At 40.1% G+C, this 27,094-nt stretch overlaps 3 protein-coding genes across 3 annotated transcripts; 2 read left to right on the top strand and 1 right to left on the bottom strand.

Annotated features, from left to right (window-relative positions):
• Positions 1-408: 408 nt before the first annotated feature.
• LOC100116714 lies at positions 409-24,991 on the bottom strand. Its single transcript, XM_031929881.2, has 16 exons — positions 24,744-24,991; positions 12,341-12,556; positions 12,039-12,248; positions 11,772-11,972; positions 11,575-11,714; positions 11,257-11,496; positions 11,040-11,186; positions 10,775-10,962; positions 10,383-10,703; positions 5,695-5,912; positions 4,529-4,710; positions 3,971-4,115; positions 2,774-3,161; positions 2,355-2,701; positions 2,051-2,280; positions 409-1,973 (listed from the first exon to the last, which is right to left on the bottom strand). Exons 2-16 carry the CDS (start codon positions 12,380-12,382, stop codon positions 1,646-1,648), a joined length of 3,327 nt encoding a protein of 1,108 aa, XP_031785741.1. The 5' UTR covers positions 12,383-12,556; positions 24,744-24,991; the 3' UTR covers positions 409-1,645.
• Positions 12,968-24,653, top strand: LOC100116758 (dynein heavy chain 7, axonemal-like). The gene has a single exon (XM_032599935.1). It carries the CDS (start codon positions 13,113-13,115, stop codon positions 24,570-24,572), a length of 11,460 nt encoding a protein of 3,819 aa, XP_032455826.1. The 5' UTR covers positions 12,968-13,112; the 3' UTR covers positions 24,573-24,653.
• LOC100116785 (NSFL1 cofactor p47) lies at positions 24,992-27,066 on the top strand. The gene is made up of 5 exons (XM_001601147.6): positions 24,992-25,348; positions 25,592-26,030; positions 26,133-26,418; positions 26,511-26,714; positions 26,838-27,066. Exons 1-5 carry the CDS (start codon positions 25,247-25,249, stop codon positions 26,968-26,970), a joined length of 1,164 nt encoding a protein of 387 aa, XP_001601197.1. The 5' UTR covers positions 24,992-25,246; the 3' UTR covers positions 26,971-27,066.
• The last annotated feature ends 28 nt before the right edge of the window (positions 27,067-27,094 follow it).

Below are 27,094 nucleotides of genomic sequence, written 5' to 3'. Positions count from 1 at the left end.
AAAGTGTATGTTTACAATTTATTATTAAAAATAAACTTTCGATTTCGATTATTTACGTAATAATACGATGTAAACCATATCTTCATCTTGAATCCAAAAGAAAAATATTTCCAAACACTCCCCGATTTAATACAACAATTGACGGAAGTCACTTCCTGCCGGGCGAAGGAAACTCGTTATAGCATTCTCGTCTCAACGGTTACTCCCTACAGCCTTCCTGAGTGTTTTCAAGAGATAAGAGGCCAAGTACTCCGCCTCTGCAGAAGCAGGACAGAGCAGCGACGAGGTCCAAGTAATCGCGGCATGAAAAATTAATCTCCAGGACTGGCTGACGACAAATCGTCCGGCAGATGACTTAGCCAGATATAGTAACAGGCCGAGGAGTGGAAAGGATTATCGAGCAGCAAGTTTTCGTTATGAGATAATACTTTCTCAATTTATTATAAGACAATCTCCGCGAGCTATTAAGAAAGATTCACGGTATCGAGAGTTTCTTGATTGCGGGCTACGCGGAAAGAAGTTCGTGCTTTTATCTATAAAAAATTATTTATTTACATTCGCAACATTGATATCGTATGACGATTTGTTATTCCTAATATTTTTTACAGCTAGGACAATAAAGCCTATATTAAAAGCAATTTCGTAACTTAAGTTTACAAGCAATACAATTAAAACATTCTCTTAATATTCATACATCTGAGTATAGCATCTCATGTTCTGTATTCAACGTTATATAGTCACGGAATTAAGAGGAAATGCTTTAAAAATGATTGACGGTGTGCAATTGATTGACTGATGTATTATAAATACGTGCGTGTCGTAACGTTCTTACTATTACAGCTAAAAATATCACATACTTTGTTGCATTATTGAAGATAGATCTTTATATCTGTTCAAGGTTTTATCGAGTATACCTCTAATTAATATTTTATAACAACTACAACGTGCGTGTTCGCCTTACGAAGTATTTTTTTTATAAACTTTCACGAAATACCACATCTCAATTGTACGTACACGTTTTCGCGCTAGCAATAGAAATATATAATACTAATTCTCGTTGTTTTACTTATCATTATTATACTCCAAGCCATTACGATAAACAGTCTTTTCGAAAGTTCGTAAATAATAATCCTAATGACTCTGGCGTTCGCGATTCACGCTTCGAACAAACCAATAATATCTTATACTAAAAAGGCACTTATGCATAATGGCTTGTTGACCACATTCGTTTTGTACGTGTTTCGCTGTTATAACGGGGCTGAGAAATCTCAAACGTTTTTGGATTTCTCACCCTTTCCAAGCTCAACTATCTATTTCTTATTTCGCGATCACTTTCATTCCACTGCAATTTCCAAGTAAAATCCCAATAAATGCACATTGTCAATTCGGATCGTCAAAAAGACAGTTCTCGTGCAACTATCATCAAGGCACATGGTTGTGTTGATTCGTGTTATAGAAAAAAATTTCACTGCGTTCTCCCATTGCGTCATATAAAATGAACATCCTCACCATTTCTATATTATATCCTTTACGGGATGATAATACTGATATTGGTCTCTTAATTCGTGTCAACGACACACAGTATAATCATTAATTTTTTTATATTTCTGCGGAGAAATTTTCTTCTAGAATCATAAGCTTACCCTCAATAAAAAGCGAACATGAGTATAAGCAGCGGCACGGCCATGGTGCAGACGAGGTACACCGCCGTTCTGGGTTCGCAGGTCGATATGACTACGTACTCGTCGTTCCACTGAGAATCATTGCCATTAACGGGCAGTTCGAGGACCGTACGCTCGCTGCTGAAGAAGCTAATGGGCAGGGAACACTCGCCAGTGCTGTTCTTACACTGGAAGACCGGATCCGAGGTGTTGTACATCGTCTTCAGAAGTTCGAACTTGACGCGAAGATAATTCGGCTGGATCTCGTTCTCCGAACTGAAGACGAAGAAGTAATAGCCGTCGGTTGGAACTCTGTGGAAGAATTTTGGATCGTGCGTTTCATATATTTTCGTGGACACAGAAAATTATTCCATGGAGATTTATTATACCTGTAAGTCACTGCGTTGGCAATCGAAGCTGACGAGTGACGGTGTTCCCACTTAGCCTCGCAGTATCGATGAGGCGTCAGAGGAAGATTCAGAATGAGACCTTTGCATTCCAGAAGTCGCTCTTCCGAACTGCTGAACGAGCTCCAAAATTCGGAATTGCTCCGGTCGTTCAGCGTCGTCTCGTTGACTGTGCCGCGGTCCTCGGCTATTCCGTCGGGATGAAGCATACCCTGCGATTCGAAAGCAGAATATGAACATCTTATAATAGAAGTAGACTTTGAACAGTCATTGAAAAATGACTGACCTCTTCGATCGCAGCATCGCCATCCTCGTCATCCTCCGAGAGCTGAGCTCCCATCGGTGAAGACAGAAGCAAGTCCCTCTTTCTTCTTCGTTCTTCTTTCTCGGTGACTTCATTGATGACCTTCTTCACCATCTGCTCGGTTTTGGGATCACGGTGATTGATCTCCTGTATCAGTTTGTTCAGAACCTTCTTACCCCGAGTACCCAGTGCGCTTATTTTGTGCAACGCATCCTCGAACACTTCCATGGACGAAGGGCCAAGAGTCGAGCTCATCTCCGCGATTAATGACTCGGCTGTCGTTGTCTTCACTTCTGGTGTCTTGGTGGTAGCTTCAGTAGTAGTCGATACTGCAAGAGATTATGACTCAGTTCATAATAAATTCTTAATTCTAGTCGAAATTGTCGTTAGAAACGTCATACCTGTAGCAGAACTGGTCACACCCATATCCTCCAACGTGACTGAAGCTTCGGATGCCTGACCCCTCAACGAGAGCAGCTCGTGCTTGATAAACTCCGTGTCATCGAAAGTCGGTGGCTTGACAATGTTATCGCTCTCTCTAAACACACCTTCGTAGTGGTGGTGCTGAGATGGTTCATTCGCATCCTTTTGTCGTTTCTTCATGTCGAGCTGCTTTATGAAAATCTGCGTGAGAATCGCGCGCATGTCCTTGGCGTCCAGTTCATGACTGGTGAGCTGCTGGTTATGCTGAAGATGATGTTGGTAAGAGGTCTCGTTGGTGTTGTGCAACTGGACACCTTGGTGGACACGCTTCATGCGCGATGGCTCGTTACTCGGGCTATTTGGGTTCTGACGAAATGTTAAAAATTTTTCAGATGTGTTATATCAAGCGTTACTAATTTCATTGGGTTATTGGGTCCGAATTCAATTCCTCGCTTATCGCTTCTTTGTTCGAAGTCAAATTAAAAGCAGATAAAATGTGCTAATCGCACAAAAGTACGTGGTTAAATCAACAGCGCCGCATACCGATTATTTGCTCGGAACTTCAAAAGTCCATAGATGAATCGAAGAAAACTCAATTTCCCTCATCACGTGATGATTTTATTTGTCTTGGCGCTGCAGTATCTCGACAATAAACAGGTTTGAAGAGGGAGAGAATAAAAGAGAGACTCAATATTTGCTTGAAGATTTGCTGCAAGAAGTCGAGTCAGACGAACATCTGCTTGAGCAAATAAAGCCCGAGACAGCCGAGCAGCGCATGAACGAGGCTCGTAAACTTCTGTTCCTGGTATTGCGAACATTTTTTCCAAAGCTTGCACATCTCGTACAAACATCGGAAGTTTTCGGCTGACTTGGCGCAAACGATCTTAGACCGACTCCTCAATAAGTTTGCATAAAACAAATTTTGCTGATATCTCTACTGTATAGCATTGTTGTTCCGAGCTCGCTAAAAATATCAACGAAGATATGCTCGTTACACGACAAAACAAAACAAAAATTTATAATCTGAAAAAGTGCAAATACCATATCCTTATCGAGCGATTTGTTTACCCGGCGGCGATTTTCCTCAAAGCTTAGAAATGTACGCACACAGCACGTTTAGCTTTGGAAATCGGTAGTATCAAAACGTGCGACTTTTCGTATTGAAAACAGCTTACCGTTTCATTAGGCCTCTGCAACAAGCCGCGTTCCTGCGCGACCTCGACCAGTTCCTCGAGCTCCTCGCTGCTGTCGTCCCCAATGAAGGCGCACTCGTGAAGATGTTTGTGGCCGCGTATCATAGTGAGCGATGCTCCTGGCCATCTTGGGAGATTTTCAAAAGTTTTATATTATGACACGGTGTTCATTAATTGCAATTAATGCGACAAGATTGGGTTTTTTAACGTTTTGTCAATGAATACTAAACACGAATTTTTTTTGAACGAGCAACTGATAAAGTGGAGCATTGACCAGTAGCATTTGATATGTATCGGTACGGCATCTATTCCTGCTATCGAAATTAGCCATTCGAAGCTTTATCATCACACTGAGCATACAACTTAATCCACGAGGCTACATTTAAGCACTCTAGCACGTGATTTGTTGTATCTTCAATTTTTTCAGCCTCTATGATTGCACAAGTAATATAACCGCGTGTGTGCATATGCAATAACAGTTACTTGCAAGCTTAAAAAAAAAATGTTTCAACTCCGCATCGAAAGCCGAAAAATGTATACCTTACACAGGTGGATACGGTGACGCTGCTGCCCCGGAGCAGGTAGAAGCCCCAGTACTCCTTCATATCGTCCTCGAGCACGAGATGTCGCGTCATCGTCACGGGTGTAGCCTTACCCTGGATCTTCGGAGCGCCGTTCATGAGGTACGCGTTGAACGTCGCGTTGGCCTTTACCACTTGCCGCTGTGTGAGCAGAAATATCGATCGAATACAATTTTCCTTTTGAATAAAATACGAATGGAATACGAGAGATAACGAGCAATTTACTATTATACATATCTCTGCCAGAGTTTATCGCGGGGCTCTATTAAATTTCATCAGTATACGCCGATGATGATGATACCTATATACATATATATATATATATATATATATATATATATATATATATATATATATATATATATATATATATATATATATATATATATATGTATAATGGGGGCGAGTTCGTGATTATCAGGCATTACGCGGAAATTCGAATTTTTTCCACGATCTCGATGAAAAAGTGCGGATTTGACGTTATCATTATATGGCAGTAGCGAAGATTACAATTTGACGTCGCGGTCTAGGTTGCAATAGCTTACAACACTTTACTTTCAATTTTCAAAAGCTGTGCATTATCCATTGAATGATTGACGCTAACGATATTTACGATCAACACGGTTGTAAATCAAAGTACGATCGATATAATAAATCGCAAAAATGAGAAACGTCCACATACTCTCTTCTACATTATCAGAAGCGAACAGAAGCTATACCCACTCTCTGGGCCCTCTCTTATCGCGTTTATCATTCATCAGAGCGGCGAGCCACTTTCGGAGATTCCAAGTCCGCGATTTCGTATATAATTAGTTATAAGATAAATGTCGTGGACTATATATATATATATATATATATATATAAATAATCGGGCAAAGACACTCGATACTGTAAAACTGTCTTTCGTCGACATTAAAAAGCAAGACAATGACTCGTCTTCTGTGCCCTAAAGCCGCCATACAGAGATAATATATCGCATCAATATTACTCAACGCAGTAGGTACGTCTCTAAGAGATATCATCAGATAAACTAATTACTCGCTCGGGACTGCATATAAACAATTGAATATCCAGTTTATCGCAGTCACACGCAAATTTAAACTATAAAAAATATAACGATCTCACCTGGCACCAAGTTGTCGAAATCCGGCCATCGATGAGCCTCTGATCAGATATGGCCAGCGGATAAAGCTGCTCGGAGAAGACTCGGTATCTCAGGTAAATCGGCCCGGCAACGAACATAGCCGGCAGCAAGACTCCGAGGAAGCAAAGACGAACCAGACGCAGTGGCACCTTGCATTGCGTCGGCCTTGGCTGCCAGTCTCGAGGTCTCAATCCTTCGTCTGTCGATAACGTATGGAAAAGCGAGCGTTGGATGAAAATGAAGGCTTAAATTCCGGATTTTACGCATATGTATACGCGCGGAGATAACGAGCCGTGAAACGTTTCGAATTTTTGTTTGTATTGTCTTTGTTATATGAAGAGAAATTTCAATAGATTGAATAAAGCATGTTTAGTGTTTTTACACGGTCGACATTTGAATGGGGAATAGGAAAAAATTCTTTATTGAACCGGTCTTCGAGTCTATTGTCATTTTGGCAATCATATTCTGAATTTAGCATAACGTATACAAACAGCTACAATACGGTATAATAAGCTTATTCTCATCTCCCGTCGATAAGCGGGCTTAGATGCGCGTCGCACGCGAATTGCTCAAAGATTATAAATAATTCATAACGAGCACCTCTGTTATTTAGCAACAGAGCACTGAAAGTCACGGCAGAAACTATGATATTGCGACGCGCGCAATCATCTTTTTTATAGTTTTTAATAACCAACTCCAGTCGTCGTCGTCGTCGTGAATTATTCAAACGCAGCGAATTCAACTTTAAGGCCAGCGCCAGCGCGTCTTCGATTATGTGCGTCTCAAAACGCATGCGAAGTTCTCCGCATAAATTCGCGTACATCTATGCGGACACGTTTTCACGGAAAAAAATCAATATCAGCGTATCGAATCTATTCGCCGATACGAAAGAGTCGCGCATGGCATTCGTAATAATGTTTGACATGTAGGATATTCGCCTCTCGAGTGGCTCTCTGCACTTGAAATATCGTATGAAGCACCTTCTTTCGGCCTCGCAGCATTGGCGGAAAACAATGGAAAATTCCGCAAAACGTCCCCCGCCTAATACCTATATACCCCACTCGCGCTATGTATATCTATGGACATGATTGAAGACAACGCCTGTGTTTTATATGGCGACGAGTATTGTGCGCGACTTGCAAAAATCTTGAAACGCTGCCAGATTGAGTAAGAGAGAGAGAGAGAGAGAGAGAGAGAGAGAGAGAGAGAGAGAGAGTGAAGCGATCAAAAAGGGGGCGCCGAAAAATCAAAGTAAATTTCCGCGAGAGGGCTGGGAGAAACGGTGTTTTTAGCGTTGATTAACGCGAGAAAGGAAGAATGTGAATTCCATTTCGATTCGATATTTTACGACACGATGAGTGCTAATGTTCGAAGCGAGGAACGAGTGAGAAATATAACGCTAAATACAGACCGTGTTTTAATAACTTACTTCTGTTCACTTGTTTGAAGTAAAATTTACGGATGAATTTGTCAATTCTTTTAAAACCTTGCCAGGGATGCGACCTTATATAGAGACACATCTTTTATCAGTTGCTATTAGTCAAGGTGTTGGCTGTAGCGACTGCACAGTTGCTAATGCAATTTTCCAGCTGTATTCTCTTATCGAGTCTTTTGCGATGACGTTATTTAGCATTGTTCGCGGATCCGACATTCTTCTTAAGAACAGATATATGCATCTAAAATCATTTTTGAAACACTGTTGACTTTGGCTTGATTTCTTAGTCGCATTTACTAAGCTTCGAATATTAATCTGAAGAATTATGTAATACACTCGGATCTATAAATATAGCTCCATTAAGATACTCGTGTATCAACGTAAAAGCAAAAGGCACGTTTCGTACAACTGTTTGAGCATCAACATTTTGTGTATTTTCGCCACAGTAATGAAAAATGTCGCTCACTTTAATGTCATCACTTACAATACCAAAGACAAATTCACGACTGTGCAAACATCCATATTTATTAGACACGCCGCGGACAAGCTTCGCATAAATTTACAATTAGAATTTTCCACTTGATGAGCATCCGTACGCCCAATGCTGTACCAATCTACTTCTATCCAACGATATTAAATTTCCCTCGCAACGAATGATTTAATTCAGGCGCCTCTTTACACGTACTGTAAAATTAGTCACGAACAAAATTGGATCACTTTGAAAATTCTTTAAACACCAGACGCGAGTACAAATAATCGAGTTAAAAGAAAGACAGAGCTCGGAATTCCGACACAGCCAAGATTATTTATCAGCTAATAAAAACGCATTTTCTCCTCACACACGCGCGGTTTACAGTACAAACTGGTTTTTACTGCTTTTATACAAGCACAGCCTCTCGCATATACAGAGGATATTAGCTGTATAGACTCTTTAATCCCATTAAGCACCTATTATAACATGGTCGGGCAAGCAGAAACGAATGAATTCATCAATGGAAAAAGGAAGTGAATCAAGCAGTACAATAACCGCCGCTTCAACACACAAACGAGGCGATAATCTAAAGCAATCAAAAGCGCATTACCAAAATCGTACACGCGAATGCAATACACTCCCCAGCCTCTACTCTCCAAACAAATAAACAATCGCGCAATCCAAAGCAAGCGGCAGACACGCCTCAAAGCGCGCTCGTTACAACAGTGCAAACTGTCGCGTGGCAATTATCACTGATTGCAACACTTTTTTTTTAAACCGCTATTCGCTCCTAGACGCAATCGCTCGACAGATATATACACGCCGTACACCTATATATTTGCGAAATTCGCGCACACGCCGACGCGCGCGAAAACAAAAGCCCGACTGCAGTTCCGCACATGGTCGTGTGTGTGTGTGTGTGTGTGTGACATAAAGCGAAGCTATACATCCTCGATGCGTCAAACAAAAACTGGCCGCCTCGCTCTGTGTTTACAGTTTAAAAATACATTTCGGCATCGCACACACGTCGTGACACGCATCGATATTTTTCTTATAATTGCCAGTCGTCGCATTTGTGTGTGGCGCTCGTTCGAGTTTTTAAACTCGCAAGTTCAACGGCATTAAATTTTGGAGCAGCGCCCGAATAAAAAGAGAAGATTGATAGGGACTCGTGCGATCGCAGTCAGTGTAATTGCGCCGTAGTTTTCCAAGTTTCGAAAGAGCTTTCTAATACGCTCTGCGAGTTTAGATTTTAAACGCGATTTCTCAACGGATCATCGCATCGAGCGCGCGATCTAGGATTAGAAACTCGAGATGAAAATTCGAAAGATGTATCGCTTTTTTCTCTCGAGAAACATATTCAAGTATACGAGTTTGTGTTTGTCTCGGCGAGCATAATCTCCGTGAAAAAATTCACTGACCTCTGCTCCTATAAGCCGTCTACGCGCGACTAAAATCCCTCTCTCTCTCTCTCTCTCTCTCTCTCTCTCTCTCTCTCTCTCTCTCTCTCCTACTACTTCTGTACGCACTATAACAATAACGACGAGGGGCCGGCGGTTCGTCCACGTGCCGAATGCGTTCGCCACCGCTGTCATTTTTATCGGAATCGTCGCACGCCGATAAATAAGCCGCGGAAAACAAATTTTAACAAAAACAGGCTAGACTCTTTCGACAACTCACCGATGAAGGAATCCAGCCTCAAGGGCATTTTCGACATTGCCGCGATGCCGCTCTCGCAATCCTCTTCCTTCATATTATTATCTCCGCGATAATGTGGATATTCCTTGTGCGTATAGCCGAACGACTCGTTTCTTTGGTTAACAAAACGCCAGGTCCAGGTGTCGAATTCCGGTAGAGAACAACATGTCACAGCGACGCGCACTTTCGGAGCTCGCGCGCAAAACTGTTGCGACTCGCACTCCACACGCTGCTCGACCAGTTCGCGACAGTAGTAGGATACAAGTACAGTATTAGCGTGGAGATGTCGAGCGTGCCGTCGAAAACTATAATACAACAAGACGCCCAACGCTCTTCTATCGCGGTTTGGATACACAGACTTTCTTTCCTCTATGCGCGCGATATCAGCGACTTATCTAAAGCGTGTATGAATGTACCGGTGCTGTTACGAGTAGCTCTACGTATATCTGTCCGACGATCGGTAGCTAATAACTGACTGACTCGCAGGCTGATGTCGAGCGTACTTTTCATACCGCGCGCCGCTTATCTTTTTCTTCTTCTGCTCAGATGCGCGGATCTATGCGTGTACGGCGCTGAAGTGCGATATTGTTTGTTTCGCGCAGATTTTTCTACTTCTCGAGCGATTTGAACAGATGATTATATACATAAGTAGTGAATACAAAAATGAACTACCATTTCGCAGAGTCATAAATTTAAAAGTGTGTACTACAATTGAGAGAAATTAATATTGAGATCCTTTATGAGCTTGAATTAAAATTAGTTTCAAAGATACAAGCTATTTACGGTTTTTATAATTGCGCTAGATTAAGGCTATAAAGAGATAGAATCCGTGATACGCAATCGCGTATATGGAAATCTACCTCTCGAGTTGTCAGATCACAAGATCATACGATACGATTAATTTTTCGGGGTGAAACAAATTCCGTATGTTGCAAAAGTCAAAAAATTTTATAACAAAGATTAAGGTATCTTCACAGCGCACACTTTATCGAATATATCTATTTTACAATTATTACATCGTCTTTATACAAAATTTTCTTGCGCTCAACAAAATTATCTCTTGCTCCTTTTAGGGTCGCTAGCTTTCGACTTATCAGTCGTTTCTCCCCGTCTTCTTTTGTTCAGTGGATTTCTGGGATCATAAATCTCAAACCAGTCATCGCCTTTCGTACTAGCATCTTTTGCTAGTACTGGAGCGCTGTCCTCGCTGTGCAAAGCAGTCTTCATCCATGAGTCATCGGTAAGATCATCGTCATCGTCATCCTTTGCTTTCACAACCTGAGAACTGACGGATTCTTCTTCTCCTGAATCTACATTTTTTATTTGGTTTATTTTGCTCATGAATTGCTTCATTTTCTGACTCGTAAAATCTTCTCGAGGAGCACCTTAAAAGGGAGATGTAACATCAGACTACGAGTTCTTGCATCAATTGTTGTTTCAAACAACGAATTCTTACCTTTTTTTGGAAGTTTCGAAAATTCTTCTTTGTACTTTTTTTTCGTAACGTTGTGCTCGAGCACAAGTTCGGACTTCACTTCCTTTTTCTTTATCTCCTCAGCTTTTTGTTTTTCTTTCTCCAGCTTTTTGTTTTCTTCATTCTTCATTCCACGCTTAAAGTCGCGTATCTCTTTCTTTTTTGCCTCGCTGTAATATCAAGTGATGATTAAATTAAAACAGATGGCATTGGAAAAAACTATGGCTGTTAAGAAATTAATACTTGCGTCAGCTTTTTTAATTCTTCTTTTCTTTCCTTTCCAAGATAATACTCTTCTTCGCTTGACTCATCTTCTTTGTCACTAACTTTAGGATCATTGGCTATTTTTGCTGTAGAAGCTTTTAATTTGCTCTTTATTCTCTCAGTCATTTCCCTAGAATAAATGCCATACACATGAAAAATATAATTTGAAGAAATGTATCACTTGTGAGCAATAAACTCACTGTTTTTCTTTATGAGCAGCAGCCCGCTCTTCTGCTGTCCTTGGATCCTCATCATCCTTCTCTGAATCGCTTTCTGATTTTTTAGATGGATCTTCTTCAATTACAGGCTGAGAGCTTAATTTTGGATCTGATAAAATATCATGAGCGGATTTGCTTTTGGTACCCAGTTTTTTACTTATAACTACTGATTCTTCTTCATCTTCCTCAGCTTCCTCTCCAAAAGATAGCAGTTTAAAATCCCTATAAATGGATATCATTTAGGAAATAATAATTATAAATGAATTATAAATAATAAAATCTAAATGATGTTCAGCTTACTTAACTCCTTTCTTATCCTTCTTCTTGACCTTCTCTTCATCAGTTAACGTTTTGGGAACAGTTCTTGGAACAATGTCGGTAAAGGGATTATTAAGAACTTCAGTTTTCAATACTTTCACTGGATAAACGGGCCTGTCATTCTGAAATATTCGAGTTTTTTATTTCTATTTAAAATTATGCAAATGTTTGATACATACTTCATCAACAAGCGCGTCCTCAAGTTTTATCATGTTATATATGGTTTCTCCTCCGACTTTCCCAAAAATTGTGTGCTTGTTTTGTAATTCTGGAGTAGCAGCAAGAGTGAAAAAAAATTGAGATCCATTGTCATCTTTCCCAGCGTTTGCCATAGCCAACAATCCTCTTCTGCAGAACCGCAACCTCGTATGAAATTCATCCTAAAACAAACCCAAGTTATTTTTGCAATGCAACAATTATAAATATTGATATTTATAAAAATATACTTTAAAGGGTGCTCCATATATGCTTTCACCACCTTCTCCAGTGCCTGTGGGATCACCTCCCTGAACGATAAACCCTTTGATTACTCGATGGAATATTGTATTATCATAGTAGCCTTCCATACACAACTGTATAAAGTTTCTACATGCTTTTGGAGCTTCTTTTGTCCACAATTCCAAATCAATGTCTCCAATACTTGTTTTCATTACAACCTATAATGGTTACACAAAAAGAAAGATAAGTTGTAATAGTAGCATATATTTGATGAAATTTATTAATATTCAAAATTGATTAATGCCCTTACCTTTCCCGAAGTGGGTGGTTCTTGAATATAAATATTACTCATCTTGCTTTAATTGTTTGTACACAAAAATATAACCTCGCTTGCAAGCTCTATGCTTCTGATTTTTGTATATTTATATTTCAATACCAGATGCTAGCATACGTCAATATGCATTCACTAGTTTGTAAAACTGTGCCTTGATGGAACACATGCATATAACATTGTTTACCTGGACACCTGCAACATATAACACAGTTCTTGTTAGAGGATATATACGTATAATATGTGCTATGCTACCTACATAAGGTGCATGCTATTATAGACATGCAATTGACTCGTGTTTCCTTGGATACTGATAAAACTTGATAGGAGTCCTATTCTATTTCTGTAGTTTTCACCATCTTACACTAAATTTCAAGTAACAAAGTTCTCAAGTAATCGCGCGACAATGGCAGAGAAACAAGAATTTTACAAATTAATTAATGACAAAACCAAAGTGCCTAGATTAACTTCAATACCTCGACTGGAATTTTTGAAAGATGAGCATGTAGAAAAGAATCCACTTCAAAAGTTTAGAGCACAAGCGATGAAATTTGTAAAGCCAAGGCCACCTCAACCAAGATTAGCTGATAAGTGGCGGACCAGTGTTCATCGTCTTTCAAAAACATTCTACACCGAAGAATTAATCAAACTAGCAAAAACAATCAACATACAATGTCTTTTGCCAGAATGGGAAGAGAATATTTTAAAATTGATTCCAAAAACTTTCAAGAGGAAACACATTGGATTTCTCATGTCTGTTATGAAGGAAGTGAGACAAGATTACTTGCAAGAAATGAAAAGTTTAAACGTGAAAAATATTGTTAATACAAGAGCAACTGATTCCGATACAAAAAGCTGGCACGAGTGCTTAGTTAAGTATGAAACATTGCACGAAGACTTCAGTGCAGCATTCAATGCCAATCGTAAGCTTTTTTTAAAAAAATATTTTCTATCTCATCGCCTGATTAGAAGTATTTCTAATATTATGTTTTATAATCTACCAAAAAGTTTCATTGATTTCAAGCGGTACAAAACGTTTGACAGCTTGACCGAATCAATAAGCAAAGATTTACAGAGATGTTCTATGATAGTACAAACCGAATGTTACAATGAAATTGTTAGGTGTATGCTTCAAATGAATCATTTGAGAAATGACAAAAGACTGCCAAAATTGTTGCACTGTGCTGAAAGTTTCATGGTGCAGCAGATCCTAAATAGTATGATGAACAGTATTAATAATCTCATCGAAGCCTTAAAAAATCCAGGTAGCTGCGCTCAATTACAACTGCAATTGCTGTGTAGAAATGATACTTTAGAGATAGAGCCCAGCATAGATACAATCTTTGCTGGTTACCATGAAATTATCGATAACGTTTCTAGAATAGCTCAAGATCTCGTGCCTCTAGGGGAGTGGCTAAAATTGAATGACGAAAACAAGTACATCAAGGTGGTGTTGCCTGAATGGTTTGTGCATAAATCGCACGACGATCTGCAACAAGTGCTGGAACGTAATTTTCAGCCGTTGTTCGAGCATTACGATTTTGTGAGTGCACGTTTTAGTGTGCTTTGCTCTAGCGTGACGAAGAAGCAGATACTCCGACTAATCGCGAGGAAAATGAAGTTTGAAGTGTATTGCTCCGAAGTGGACAAGTTCAACGCTCACTTGGCGCAAGTTAACGATATGGTAACGAACGTGTATTATAATTTTGGTATTCTCAATCAATCCCTCGCTATCGAGGCTCTGAAACTAAACACTCGCGAGATCATAAATCTGCTCACAAGAGAATTGATCGACAGTCATAAAAAATTCAATAGCTCAATATGCAAGGAATTCGAGACTATCGAAGCACGGATGATAGAGTTTCCGATCGATACCAAGTCACTGTTCAAGCTTACCGATTACATGGCTTACGTGTCCAAGGTTTTGGTGAAAGAACTGGAGAAGAGAATTCAGAGATCGGTACAGATGCTCGGCTCCTTGCTGCAAATAGCTTTGCTGTCAGACGAAGAGATTAATCTGAATAAGTTGACGATCAATTGGTTGGAGAATATAAAGGATCTTTTCGTTGAGCATAATATTTTCATCGAAGCTAAGAAGGGAGATCTGGAAGACGAGCTTCAAAAAAAGATGAGCGTACTGAGCGCCGAAATAGATGCGATATTCCCTGAATTGGTAATAATCAACGACATGGACGACGCGAATAGGGTCATAGAGTACAGAGAATTCCTGGCCGGGATCTTGAATAAGATCAATCGAGTAGACAATCATATCGAGTGGATAAACGCCGAGGAGAGACTTTTCAGGTTTCCGGAAACGACATTTCCCAAAGTCGACGAGGTGAAGGAGGTGATGAGCTCGTTTTGTTCCTTGATCCACGTGATTTACCAATGGCAAAGAGACAAGGAGGTCTGGATGAACGGACCATTCGAATATCTCGATGCCGAGGACATGGAGAAGAAAAGCACGAGTTACTTGGAACGAATAACCGAGATGCACAAGAGCTTCAAACTGAAAATCAAATCGGATCTGACGTCGAACAAGCCCTTCAAGTTCTCCGGAATAGTAGACGATCCGGATCCTATGCAACAGCCGGCACCGCTCAAACTCTGCTGGCAAGCTCTGCAAGCTCTGAACGAGTTTAAAACGTACGTTCCACTGGCTATATGCATGTGCAATCCCGCCTTGGAGAAGCGCCACTGGGACGAGATGTCCGCGATAGCGGGTAAAAATTTACTGCCCAACGCCGGCACGACGCTGAAAAAAATAATCGATTTTGACTTGCTGAGGGACTTTGAAAAGTACGAGATCATCAGCATAGGCGCTAACAAGGAGTTGGCGCTTCAGCACAAGTTGGACGCCATGATCGAGGAATGGAACGCCATCGCCTTTTCCATGACGACCAGTGAAACGTCTGAATTACCGGTGCTGAAGCAAGTGGATCGAATAGAGATTCTTCTCGAGGAGCAGTTTGTCAAAATCGCGAACATGCGTGCGTCCTACTTTATTCCACCGATCGAGGCCAAGGTCACTGAATTTCAGGAGCAGCTTCGTCGGCTCCGAGATACCATAGAGTGCTGGGATTGCGCGCAAGAACAATGCAAGTATTTTCACTCGTTCTTTTCCAACGAAGTTGTGCAGAGCCATTTAGACACCGAGTTTGACCTGTACAACTCGATAAGCGTGATTTTAAGCTCGATTCAAGAGTCTCTCGCGGCTACACCAACTTTTGGCTTCATTACGAAAACTCTGAGTATACTGGAAAAACTAAAGCAGGGCAGGTACGCTTTGGAGCTCATACGCTCGAAGGTGCACGAGTATTTCGAACAGCTGAGAATCTCGTTTACCAGACTTTTCTTCATATCCGACGGTGAGATCATAAAACTCTTGTTCGATCATCAAGTTTTAACCGAGAGCAAATCTCACATTCAAAAATGTTTTCCCAACATCGATCGCTTACGAATGGATCAGCAGCGCAACATTGTATCTATTATCGGCGAAAGTGGCGAAGAGGTAAAGTTGCAAAAAGTCGTCTCGGTTTTGCCGAAATTTCATTCGGTCACGGATTGGTTGATATGCCTGAACAGAGAAATGAACGACGTGATTAGATGTAAAATAGACGAAGCGATAGAAGAGTTCGACAATGAACTGTCCTTGCAGTGGATATCGAATACTCCCGCGATGGTGGTATACTGTCTCTGGCAAATCGTCTGGACGTCGCAAGTGCACAGTACTTTTTTGCTTTTAAATTCGGAGGCACTGAAAACATGCCGCAATCAATTCAGAGAATACAGAGAAAAAGCTTATCAGTTCTTGAAGCTCAACTTGAGCAGAAAGGACAGAGAAACGGTGACGTCTTTAATAGTCCTCTTCATTCAGCAAGAAGAAATGATAAGCTTGCTGATCGAAAAGAAGATACACGAGGACTCGGACTTTGATTGGAAAGCCCAAATCCGCTATTATTATCGAGAAGAACAAGTGCACGTTTCGATTATCAACACGTGCGTCAAATATGCTTGCGAGTATTACAGTAGCAGTCAACGAATAATAGTCAACACACCTCTCACCGAAAGATGTTACAGAAGCGTAATGGAAGCATATCATCAAAACTTTTTCGGAGCCATATATGGCTTCTCTTGCGTCGGAAAAACCGAAACCATCAAGAGCTTATCCAGAATACTAGCCGTTCCGTTCTTCATGTTTTCGGGAGAAAACAATCAAGACTACAATTCAATAGGCAACATATTCAAAGGTCTGGTGACATTCGAGGCTTGGGTGTGCTTCAAAAATTTCACTCGGATAAAGGAGGAAATATTGTCGATCATAGCTCAGCACATTTTTCGAATTTCTCAATCGAGAGCGATGAATTCAAGCACCATAAACATCCATGGAACTCAACTGATTTTCAATCCAAGCTGCTACATAAGTTTCAGCATAAATCCTTCGATGGAAAAACTGTTCAATATACCAGACAACTTAAAGTTGCATTTTAGAACGGTATGTTTCATGAATCCAGACTTGGATAAGATTTGCCAAGTAGAACTTTACGCTGCAGGTTTTAGCGATGCGAAAAATTTAGCTACTGCACTCACGGAGGTCTACGATCTCTGCAACGAACAAATGTCTTTCGAGAAGAGATACGATTTGCGCTTGAGAAACTTGAAGTCGGTAATAGCGACAGCGGCGAAACTCAAGTTTGCTTATCCCGACGAAGACGAGCGAGTTTTGCTGCTTCGATCACTGATCGACGTGAATATTTCCCAATTTGTAAGCAATGACGTTGTGGTTTTTCAAACGATACTAAACAAGTGCTTTTCGGGAGTAACTTTACCTCCCTCCAATTACGACAATCTTTTAGAAGCCGTAGAGAAAATCTGTGCTGATCAGCAGCTGAGTACTCATAACGCATTGAAATTAAAAATCATACAATTGTACGAGATGATACACTTGAGGCAAGCGATCATAATCGCTGGAGACTCATTTAGCGGCAAATCGACCGTGTTGCATATTCTAATGGAAGCCTTGCTGCTTATGCACGAACAAGACAATCAGTCCAATAGTTTTAAAATAAGCTGCGAAGTAATCAATCCGGGAGCTTTGAGTGTGGATAGAATGTACGGGTTCGTCGACGAAGAGACGGGAAATTGGAACGATGGCATCTGCTCCGAGGCGATTCGACGTTTCACCGAGAAAGACGATTCCAAGTGGAAGTGGTTGGTATTCGACGGTAAGATGCACGCTTCGTGGCTTGAAAAATTGGAAAGCGCTTTCGATGATAACAAGTCGCTGTTTTTAGCGTCGAACGAGCGTATAGTATTAACACGGGACGTGAAAATATTTTTCGAAACTTTAAACTTGCATGACGTTTCGCCATCGACCATCTCTCGATGCGGAATCGTCCACGTGGACTCGAACACTTCGAATTGGAGGCCATTTTTACTGGCGGATATTATAAACGTAGATCAGTTTCGCGGTTATCAGAAATTGATTTATTCTCTATTCGATTGGTCCATAGATCCGTGTCTGGAATTTATACATAACCATTGTACAGTTAGTTTAGCGGTGACTGATATGCACCTTGTTATGTCGACACTGGGTTTATTCAAGATGTACATGTATTTTGCCATAGAAGAGAATGCAGACAAGAAGGAGAAGGAGAAAGACGCAAAGGACCACATTGCAATTTGGTCACAAGCCGCAATTATAATGGCCACGAATTGGGCTTTAGCTGGAGCATTGGATTTCAAGTCGAAAGAAAAGTTTGACGAATTTTACGTGTCTTTGTGGAATAATTCAAACGCAAACTATCCTCGTCCCAATGAAATCAAACAGTTTGAAATTTCCCTGCCAGCTGATGGTAAATTGCAGAATAATGTATACATCTTCAAAGGTACTGGCAACTGGAAGCCTTATGGGGAAATTGTGAAAAGCGAAAAGATCAAGGAAGATACGCTCTTTCGAGAGCCGTTCATTCCGACGATCGACAGTGTCAAGTTGTCGATGCTTTTCAATTTGCACGTCAAGTATCGGAAGCCATTCATTTTGTGCGGCGAAAGCTCGAGTGGTAAGACTACCTTTTTTCAAGATTATCTATCGAGTCTTTCTAAATCAGAATACGTGGTCAATCAGTTCAATTTCGATTCTCTGAAAAAGTCGGACAAAGCTCAAGAAATGTTCCTCTCAAAATTGAACAAAATCAAACGTTACAATTACGGACCATTGGACAAGAAATACTGTATAAATCTAGTTGACGACTTGAATGCATCATCTGACAATCAGTCGGGCACAAACTTGACATTAGAATTAATTCGACAGTACATGGATTATGGCTTTTGGTACGACCTGAACAAAGTTGATAAATTCACGATTTCAAACACCATGTTTGTTGCGTCGTTGACAACAGGCCGAGAACGTTTGAGAAATATTTGCCCGCGTTTTGCAAGACACTTTAATGTCTTCACTGTGCATCCACAATCAAGAGATACGATATTCCGAATCTTTTCGAATACTCTCTTGATCGATCTCAAGAAGAATTCTTTCTCAACGGATGTATTGAGTAGCGTTAACGGTATTGCAAACGCTACAGTGGACGTTTATCTAGCTGCTGTTCAAAAGTTGAGACCAACTCCGTCGAAAATGCTTTATCGCTTTTCTCTACGCGATGTGCAGAGAATCATGAAAGGATGTGCTTTGATTCAGAAGGAGTCGGTGGAAACTAAAATCACCTTCATTCGTCTCTGGGCTCACGAGACGTACAGAGTATTGGGCGACAGAATTGTGGAGAACGAAGACAAGCAGTGGTTGTTTTTAAAAATGCGAGAAGCTGTGAAAACCTGCTTCAAGGATCCATTCGAATCAGTTTTCGATTACTTGCCAAAGTACGGAAACGAGGAAATCACGAAGGAAAGCTTTCGAGACCTCGTCTTCAGTAATTTTATGGATCCAGCCAAGAGAAAATACGAGGAATCAAGTTCTTTCGATGCTCTGCAAAATAAATTGCAACAGTACGTGAAGGAATACAATGAGAGTAGCAAGATCAAGATAGATCTGGTAATGACCTGTCACGCGGTTCAGCATTTAGTCAGAATTTGTCGTGTACTGGCCACTCCAGGAGGCAATCTCTTGATGATCAACACCAGCGGCTCTGGAAGAAAATCGCTCGTGCGATTGGCGGCCTACATTCAACAGCAGAGCTTGTTCGAGCCAGTTGTGGATGCGCAGTACGACGAACTTTCCTGGAAGCAAGACGTTAAATCTATATTGATGGAATGTGGAACGATGAAGAAAGACTATGCGTTTTTAATTACCGACCGACAGCTGAGGCCTAAATTCATCCGAGACATAAACAGTTTACTCACGTTGGGAGAAATACCACAATTGTTTTCCAAAGACGAGCAAAGAGAGATTATAAAGAGGGTAAGACTCGATGCGCAGCAAGGCAGTAGAAATTTAGAAATGGAAATGTCCAACGTGTTCGAATACTTTCTCGGCCAATGCAAACAGAGGCTACACTTTATCATCAACGTCAGTCCGATCGGCAAAACATTGCAGTATTACTTACGAAAATATCCAACTTTAATAGATCAGTGCACGATCAATTGGTTTGATTATTGGTCGGACAAGGCGTTGGAACAAGTAGCTGCTCATTACTTGAAAAATGTCAATATGCAAGATTCGATCAAAGGTCAAGTGGCTCACAATAGCAAGCATTTTCATGCCAGATCTATCGAGATGAGCGCTCAATACTATCAGGAGACAGGAAAGGTATTTCACATTGCTCCCTCCGCGTATGTGAGGACGATGAAACTGTACGTGGATATCGTGTGCAAAAAGCAGGAAGAAATAAAAACCACGAGAAAGCGATACTCGACTGGATTGGATAAATTGCAATTGGCAGCCAAAGAAGTAGCCCAGATGAAGAACACGTTGACGAAGTTGAGACCACAGCTAGAAGCTTCGGCGCGACAAACCGAGGCAACGATGAAAGAAATCGAAAGCGAAAACATAAGCGTAGAAAGAGCCACTGTTCTGGTCAAGAGGGACGAGGAGATCGCCAATAAAAAAGCCGAGATCGCCGGAATTTTGAAAGCCGAGTGCGAGGCCGAATTGGCGGTTGCGATTCCGATTTTGGAAGATGCGATCGCTGCCTTGAACACCTTGAAACCGACCGACATCACACTGGTCAAAGCTATGAAGAATCCCCCGGACACCGTTAAACTGGTCATGGCCGCGGTGTGCGTCATGCTGAGCGTACCTTCCGAAAGGGTCATAGATCCGATAACAGGCAGGAAAAGCATGGACTTCTGGGGCCCGAGCAAACGCGTCTTGGGCGACATGAACTTTCTGCAAAACTTGAAGGATTACGACAAGGACAACATATCGCCGGCAATCATGGTGACTATTAAGAAAAATTACATGTCTGATAAGAACTTCATGCCGCAAATCGTCGCGAAAGCTTCCAGTGCCGCCGAAGGTCTCTGCAAATGGGTCCGAGCTATGGTCTCTTACGACGAAGTGGCCAAAGTCGTGGCTCCCAAGAAGGAGAAACTGGCGGCTGCTCAGCGGGAATGCGACGAAACGGAAGCCTTCCTGAATGCCAAGCGCAAAACTTTGGCCGATTTGAATGCAAAACTGGCAGCCTTGAAGAGTACGCTCGAAGCGACGCTTTTGAAAAAGTTGGAGCTGGAGAAAGAGGTGGAAAATTGCACGGTGAAATTGAAGAAAGCCGAAGGTCTGATCGCGAGTTTGGGAGGTGAAAAAACGCGCTGGATGGATTCAGCCAACAAGCTTGGAAGATTGTACGACAATCTCGCGGGAGACGCTTTGCTGTCCAGCGCAATGATATCCTACCTCGCGCCGCTGAGTCTGACGTACCGAGAAAAGATCATCTCAGAGTGGAAGGACTTTATGAAAAACGGCAACGGCGTTCCATTCTCCGAAGAATACGATTTCGTAAGCTTCTTGGGTGTGGAAGTTAAAATGAACACTTGGCACCTGTCCGGTCTGTCGAACAATCAGTTCTCTTTGCAAAACGCAATCATCATGGAGTTTTCTCGGCTGTGGTGCTTGTTCGTCGATCCGCAAACTCAAGCCAACGAGTGGATCAGGAGCATGGAGAAGCCGAACAACTTGCAAGTCGTCAAGGTTACCGATCAGCTCGACTACATGCAAGTGATTCGTAAGAGCATGGAATTAGGAAATCCCGTTCTGCTGGAAAACGTCGAAGACAAGCTCGACGTTTCTCTCGATCCGATACTCGCGCGAAACGTTTACAAGGTCTCGGAAACGTGGTACATGGATCTTGGTCAAGAAAGCGTTCTGTACAAGCCGAGTTTTCGCTTTTATTTAACGACGAGGCACCACAATCCTCGTTACTCGGTTGACGTGTTCAACAAGGTCACCGTTACGGACTTTTTGCTGCCCAGCGAAGCTCTGCGCGATCGTCTTCTCGACATCGTAATATCCCGAGAAAGGCCTGAACTTCAGGAGAAGTTTGAGAAAATTCTGATAGAGAATATAAACAACAAGAGGATACTCAAGCAGCAAGAGGATAACATTTTGCACACTTTATCGGCGTCCAGCGCAAATATTCTCGAAGACGAAGGAGCCATCAGAACGTTGGATTCTTCGAAAAGTGTTGCGATCGATCTCATGAAGAGACAGGAGGCCACCAGAACTAGCAAGGAAGAAATTGACGCATTTCGGGAAACGTATAGCCAGTTCACGAAATACTGTGCCGATCTTTATAGCACGCTCAACATACTACCAAATTTGAATTACATGTATAGGTTTTCGCTCTCTTGGTTCACACAACTGTACATAAAGTCCATCGAGACGTCCAATAGAAGCGTCATTCACAAGAGGCGCATAGATTACTTGAAGATGTCGTCCATACAGAATCTTCATGCAAGCGTTCACAATGCTCTTTTTGAAAAGCATAAGCTCATATATTCGTTTCTACTTTGCGCGAAAACCCTATTGGACACTGAGCAAGTTACAGAACAAGAGTTCAATGCTTTCATGAGCATCGATGAAAAAGGCTCGATGAAGTATGAAAATGAAATTCCGAATCCAGCATCTTTGTGGTTGCCCGATAGAGCGTGGAGAGAAGTTTGTAGAATAAGTAATACACTGTCGATATTTCAGAATTTCACAAATAGTTTCAGTACAAACAACACAAAGTGGAAAAAATATTGCAATTCAATAGATCACGATGATCACCTGATGCCTACACCCTGGGATAATAAGCTGACAACGTTTCAGAAACTAATACTCATCAGAATTTTGTGCCCGGAGAAGATAATTTTCAAAATAACAGAATTCGTAGAATCTGTGATGGGTCAAACCAGTAGTAACTTTACCCCGTGCAACATTACTAGACCCTACGCAGAATCTAGTTGTCTCATACCACTTATATTTATTTTACCTAGTTACTCTTCGCCCTTCGCGGTAGTCAATAAATTTGCCAAGATCTTGGGATACTCTGCAAAGTTGCACACGCTCTCTATGGGTCCACTGCAAGAACAAAAGGCAGAGTTACTTATTGAAATGGCTCGTAAAAATGGAGAATGGGTTTTTCTTCACAACTGTCATCTTGCGCTACCCTGGATGATGAAACTTGAGAAGATGTTTGAAACTTTTGACATTTCCAACACATCTTTGGGCTTCCGACTTTGGATGAGTACTCGGTCGCATGATAAATTTCCAATAGGTATTTTACAAAACAGTATTAAAATTGCATTTGATGCACCGTACGATGTAAAGCAAACTTTAACTTGGACTTATAAATCGGAACCAGTCAAAGATAAGGAATTTTTTGAAGGATGTCCTGGGAAAGATAAAGTGTTCTCTAAACTGCTCTATGGATTTTGTCTTTTCCATGCTGTCATTAGAGAAAAGAGAAACTTTGGCTACCAAAGTTGGAATTTTCAGTATGACTTTGACGAATCAGATTTACAAATGTCAATTATTCAACTAAAGAATTGGATCAACCAATGTGACAAAGTTCCTTTTAAAGCTTTAATTTATTTTTTAGGGGAGTGTAATTATGGAGGTAAGATAATGGATGTACAAGATAAGATTTATTTAGATACTCTAGTGTTAGATTATTGTAACTCCAAAGTAATAAGTGATTCTAATTATGACTTTGATAATGTGCATGCATATAGAGTACCTAAAAGGATTGAATATAGAGACTACTTAAAACATATCAAGAACAGTATTCCAGTTTATACATCACCAGAAGATTTTTGTTTAGATAAGAATGTAGCATTAACAAAAAATAATAATAAGGTTCAAGATTTTTTGAATTCGCTTTCATGTTTAAATGAAACAGCTGTGATTCAAGATGCTGAAAGTAGGAACAATCAAGTAAAGTCTATAACTTTTGAAATACTCGAGGCGATACCTCAAGATTTTGACATTAGAGAAGTAGAAAAGAAATATAAAGTCTCCGAGTTGGAGCCTTTGAATTGTGTTTTAATAGAGGAGGTTAAATTGTATAATAAGTGTTTGAATGTAATAAGAAACTCACTACTTGAACTTGAGAAAGCTTATAATGGATGTCTCATTTGGACAGAGAGATTAAAAGAAATATCGGATGAAATTTTTCAAGGTTTGGTTCCAAAGTCATGGAAGATACACATTTCCTTACGTACAAAACAACAGCTATCCAAATTTATAACAGATCTATTAGAACGTGTCAAATTTATAACAAACTGGATAAATTATGGACATCCACGTTTTTACTGGTTTGGAGGACTGATGTCCTGCAAAAGACTGCTGTCTATTCTGAAAATGGTTTTTGCAAGAAAAAAACAAGTTCCTATTGATCAAGTTGCATTTGAATTTACTGTGCTAGAAATTAAAAATCCCTCTGAAGAATATGATGTACCTGAAAATTCAATTTATGTATACGGTCTTTACTTAGTAGGAGCCAAGTGGAACGAGCAAACAAAATCACTCAGCAGTTCAAAAACTAAAATTTTTTACAATGACATGCCCGTTATTTCTTTTGAATTAACACTCAAAAAAACTATGAACTCTGTAAATAGTTTTAAGTGTCCTATGTATATTACACCAAGTTTACACAATAGTGAATGTAACTCAGAAAATACTCTAGATAATTATATTTTGTCCGTAAACCTAAAATCAGACATTAATCCAAGAATGTGGGTTAAACGGGGAACTGCGTTGTATTGTCAAACTGAATAAAAATAGTGTGTAAAAAATGCAACAAAAAAAAAATTGTTACTTGTATTATAATGATCAAATAAATGTACATGTATAAAATAACGAAATGTCTCGATTTATTTGCCCCTATCAATTGTATCCAAAAATATAATATATATAATAAGAAAAAAGCAAATATAACCTCATACTAACCTAAATCAACATGTCCTTACAGGGTTACAAGTCAACTGTAACTACTAAACTACAATTATTAGTCTTTTCCGTATCTTGCTAATTTTTAGTTTTTAATTCTTAATTAAACGCATTTATCTTCTGTTCTTTGTATTTTTTGCACTTATACATGGAAAGCTATTTATTTTTCAATATCTCACCAATGTAAACGAACGAACGGCCGATAAACTGAAAACCTCAAAACACGCAAATAAGCTATATATAATTGCAAAGAAAATGGCGGGTAAGTAATTTGAAATCAGTTCTACCAAAGTGGCAAAGTAAATTTCCCCATCTACTCATGTCGAAAGCAGGTTTGCCACAGAAAAGTTGTCTCGACTCTCGATGACAAACGACAAATTGAAGAGGAATTCCTGTAAAATATTTACACAAAGAAAGTGCAAAAGACTTGCGATAGGATTAATGTGGCGTTACTTATTTGAAGTTAGAGTCCTGAAAATTTAGCAAAATCATTTCCAGCGAAAATGGCCGATCACGATGAAATGATTGCGCGTTTTAAGGATGTTACCGGGGTCGATACCGAAAGAGCCCAATTTTATCTAGAATCCTCGGCTTGGCAAATAGACGTAAGACAATTCAATTTTTTTAAAGTTTATTAATTTTTTATTCTCCAAGTCGAACCTTTGAAGTGTTCATTAATATCTTATAGTAATCAGTCGTTCCGGCTCAATGCTTTAAATTAGTCATAACCTTACTCAAATAAAAAAAAAGAAATCCTATCTTTGATTATAGAATTGTTCTAGACTTCAAATGACTCTTGCATTGGGAAACATTGTGCAAATACTGAATACCTACATAATGTCTTTCAGGTTGCACTAGCTGGTTTTTTTGAGAATGATTCAGAACCTATAAGTTTGCCACACGAGCAAGCAGGAGAAAGAGTACAAGAAGAGGACATTTACGAAGATTCAGACAACTTAACCAGACCAAAGGAACCCACTCCTACAGAAATGAAAGCGTCAAAGTCCAAGCCAAAAAAAAAGTCAAACTTTGGAACTATCAAAAATCTGCAAAACAGAGACAGTAGTTCTGATGAGGAAGAAGGACAAGCCTTCTATGCTGGCGGTTCCAAGACAAGCGGGCAGCAAATTTTGGGACCTGGAAAGAAAAATGACATCATAACTGACATGTTCAAGTCGTGTCAAGAGCAGGCTACTGGTGAATCAAGTAGAGGAAGCTCCCACAGTAGACCAACAACGTTTGTTGGTACTGGATATAAATTGGGCATGACAAGCAATGATACTGAAGGTATAGTATGCTCAAGATTTAATTTTGATTCACAATATTTTATAATCATGTTGATTCACAATATCAACATCATTTTAATTAATTAAATACTTTTTATTAAAGTTGTAAGTCCTTCACCATCCGACAGAAGAGCATCTACTGGTCTCATTACTCTGAAACTATGGCAAAATGGTTTTACCATTAATGACAGGGAAATTCGACCATATGATGATCCAGCAAATAAAGAATTCCTTGCAGCAATCAAGCGTGGAGAAATTCCAATGGAAATTCGGCAAGAAGTGCAAGGTGGAGAGGTACGTCTTGATATGGAAGATCACCGCCATGAAGAATATGTTCCTCCAAAATCTAAGGTTGTAGCCTTTACTGGTAAAGGCCAAATGCTTGGCAGGTAAGAGCTTATCTTATTTATTGTTTTTGTCTTAATCAAATTTTTGCCTTGCTAATAAATACAACATTACATGGTTATTATACCTGTTACAGTCCTTCTCCAGCTACTGTTGGAATGACAATGCCAGTAGATCCAGCTGATCAAGCAGCCAATGAGGCATTGGCTAGAAACCAGTTGAATCTCAATGATGAACAGCCATTAACAACAATTCAAATTAGATTAGCTGACGGTAGCAATGTGAGGGCACAGTTCAATTTGTCTCACACAATTGGAGATGTCAGGAGATATATAACTACGTATCCTTTACAATTGAATTAGATTCACTCCATTCACATTCATGTATATATAGAACCTCGATTAATATGTCTTTTTAATATACTTTCTATAATACTTATACTTCCTTAATAATGTTGTCACAGTATGAGACCTCAGTATGCACTCAGGGAATTCAGTTTACAAACAACATTTCCTACTAAGGAACTGACTGAAGAAAATAAAACTATCGAGGAGGCAAACCTTCAGAATTCTGCCATCATGCAACGACTGAAATAATCAATAATTAAATGCCTAGCCGCTTTATAATCGTCTACTTTAAATAAATTCTTTATTCATTAAACAAGTCTAAAAATAAAATTTATACGAAAATTACTTTAAACTGTACTTATTTGTAAAATTT

The sequence above is a fragment of the Nasonia vitripennis genome, chromosome 4 (genome assembly GCF_009193385.2).
Source record: "Nasonia vitripennis strain AsymCx chromosome 4, Nvit_psr_1.1, whole genome shotgun sequence".
Lineage (NCBI taxonomy): Eukaryota > Metazoa > Arthropoda > Insecta > Hymenoptera > Pteromalidae > Nasonia > Nasonia vitripennis.
Note: the sequence above shows the minus strand (reverse complement) of the source record. Positions and strands in the feature narration are given on the sequence as shown.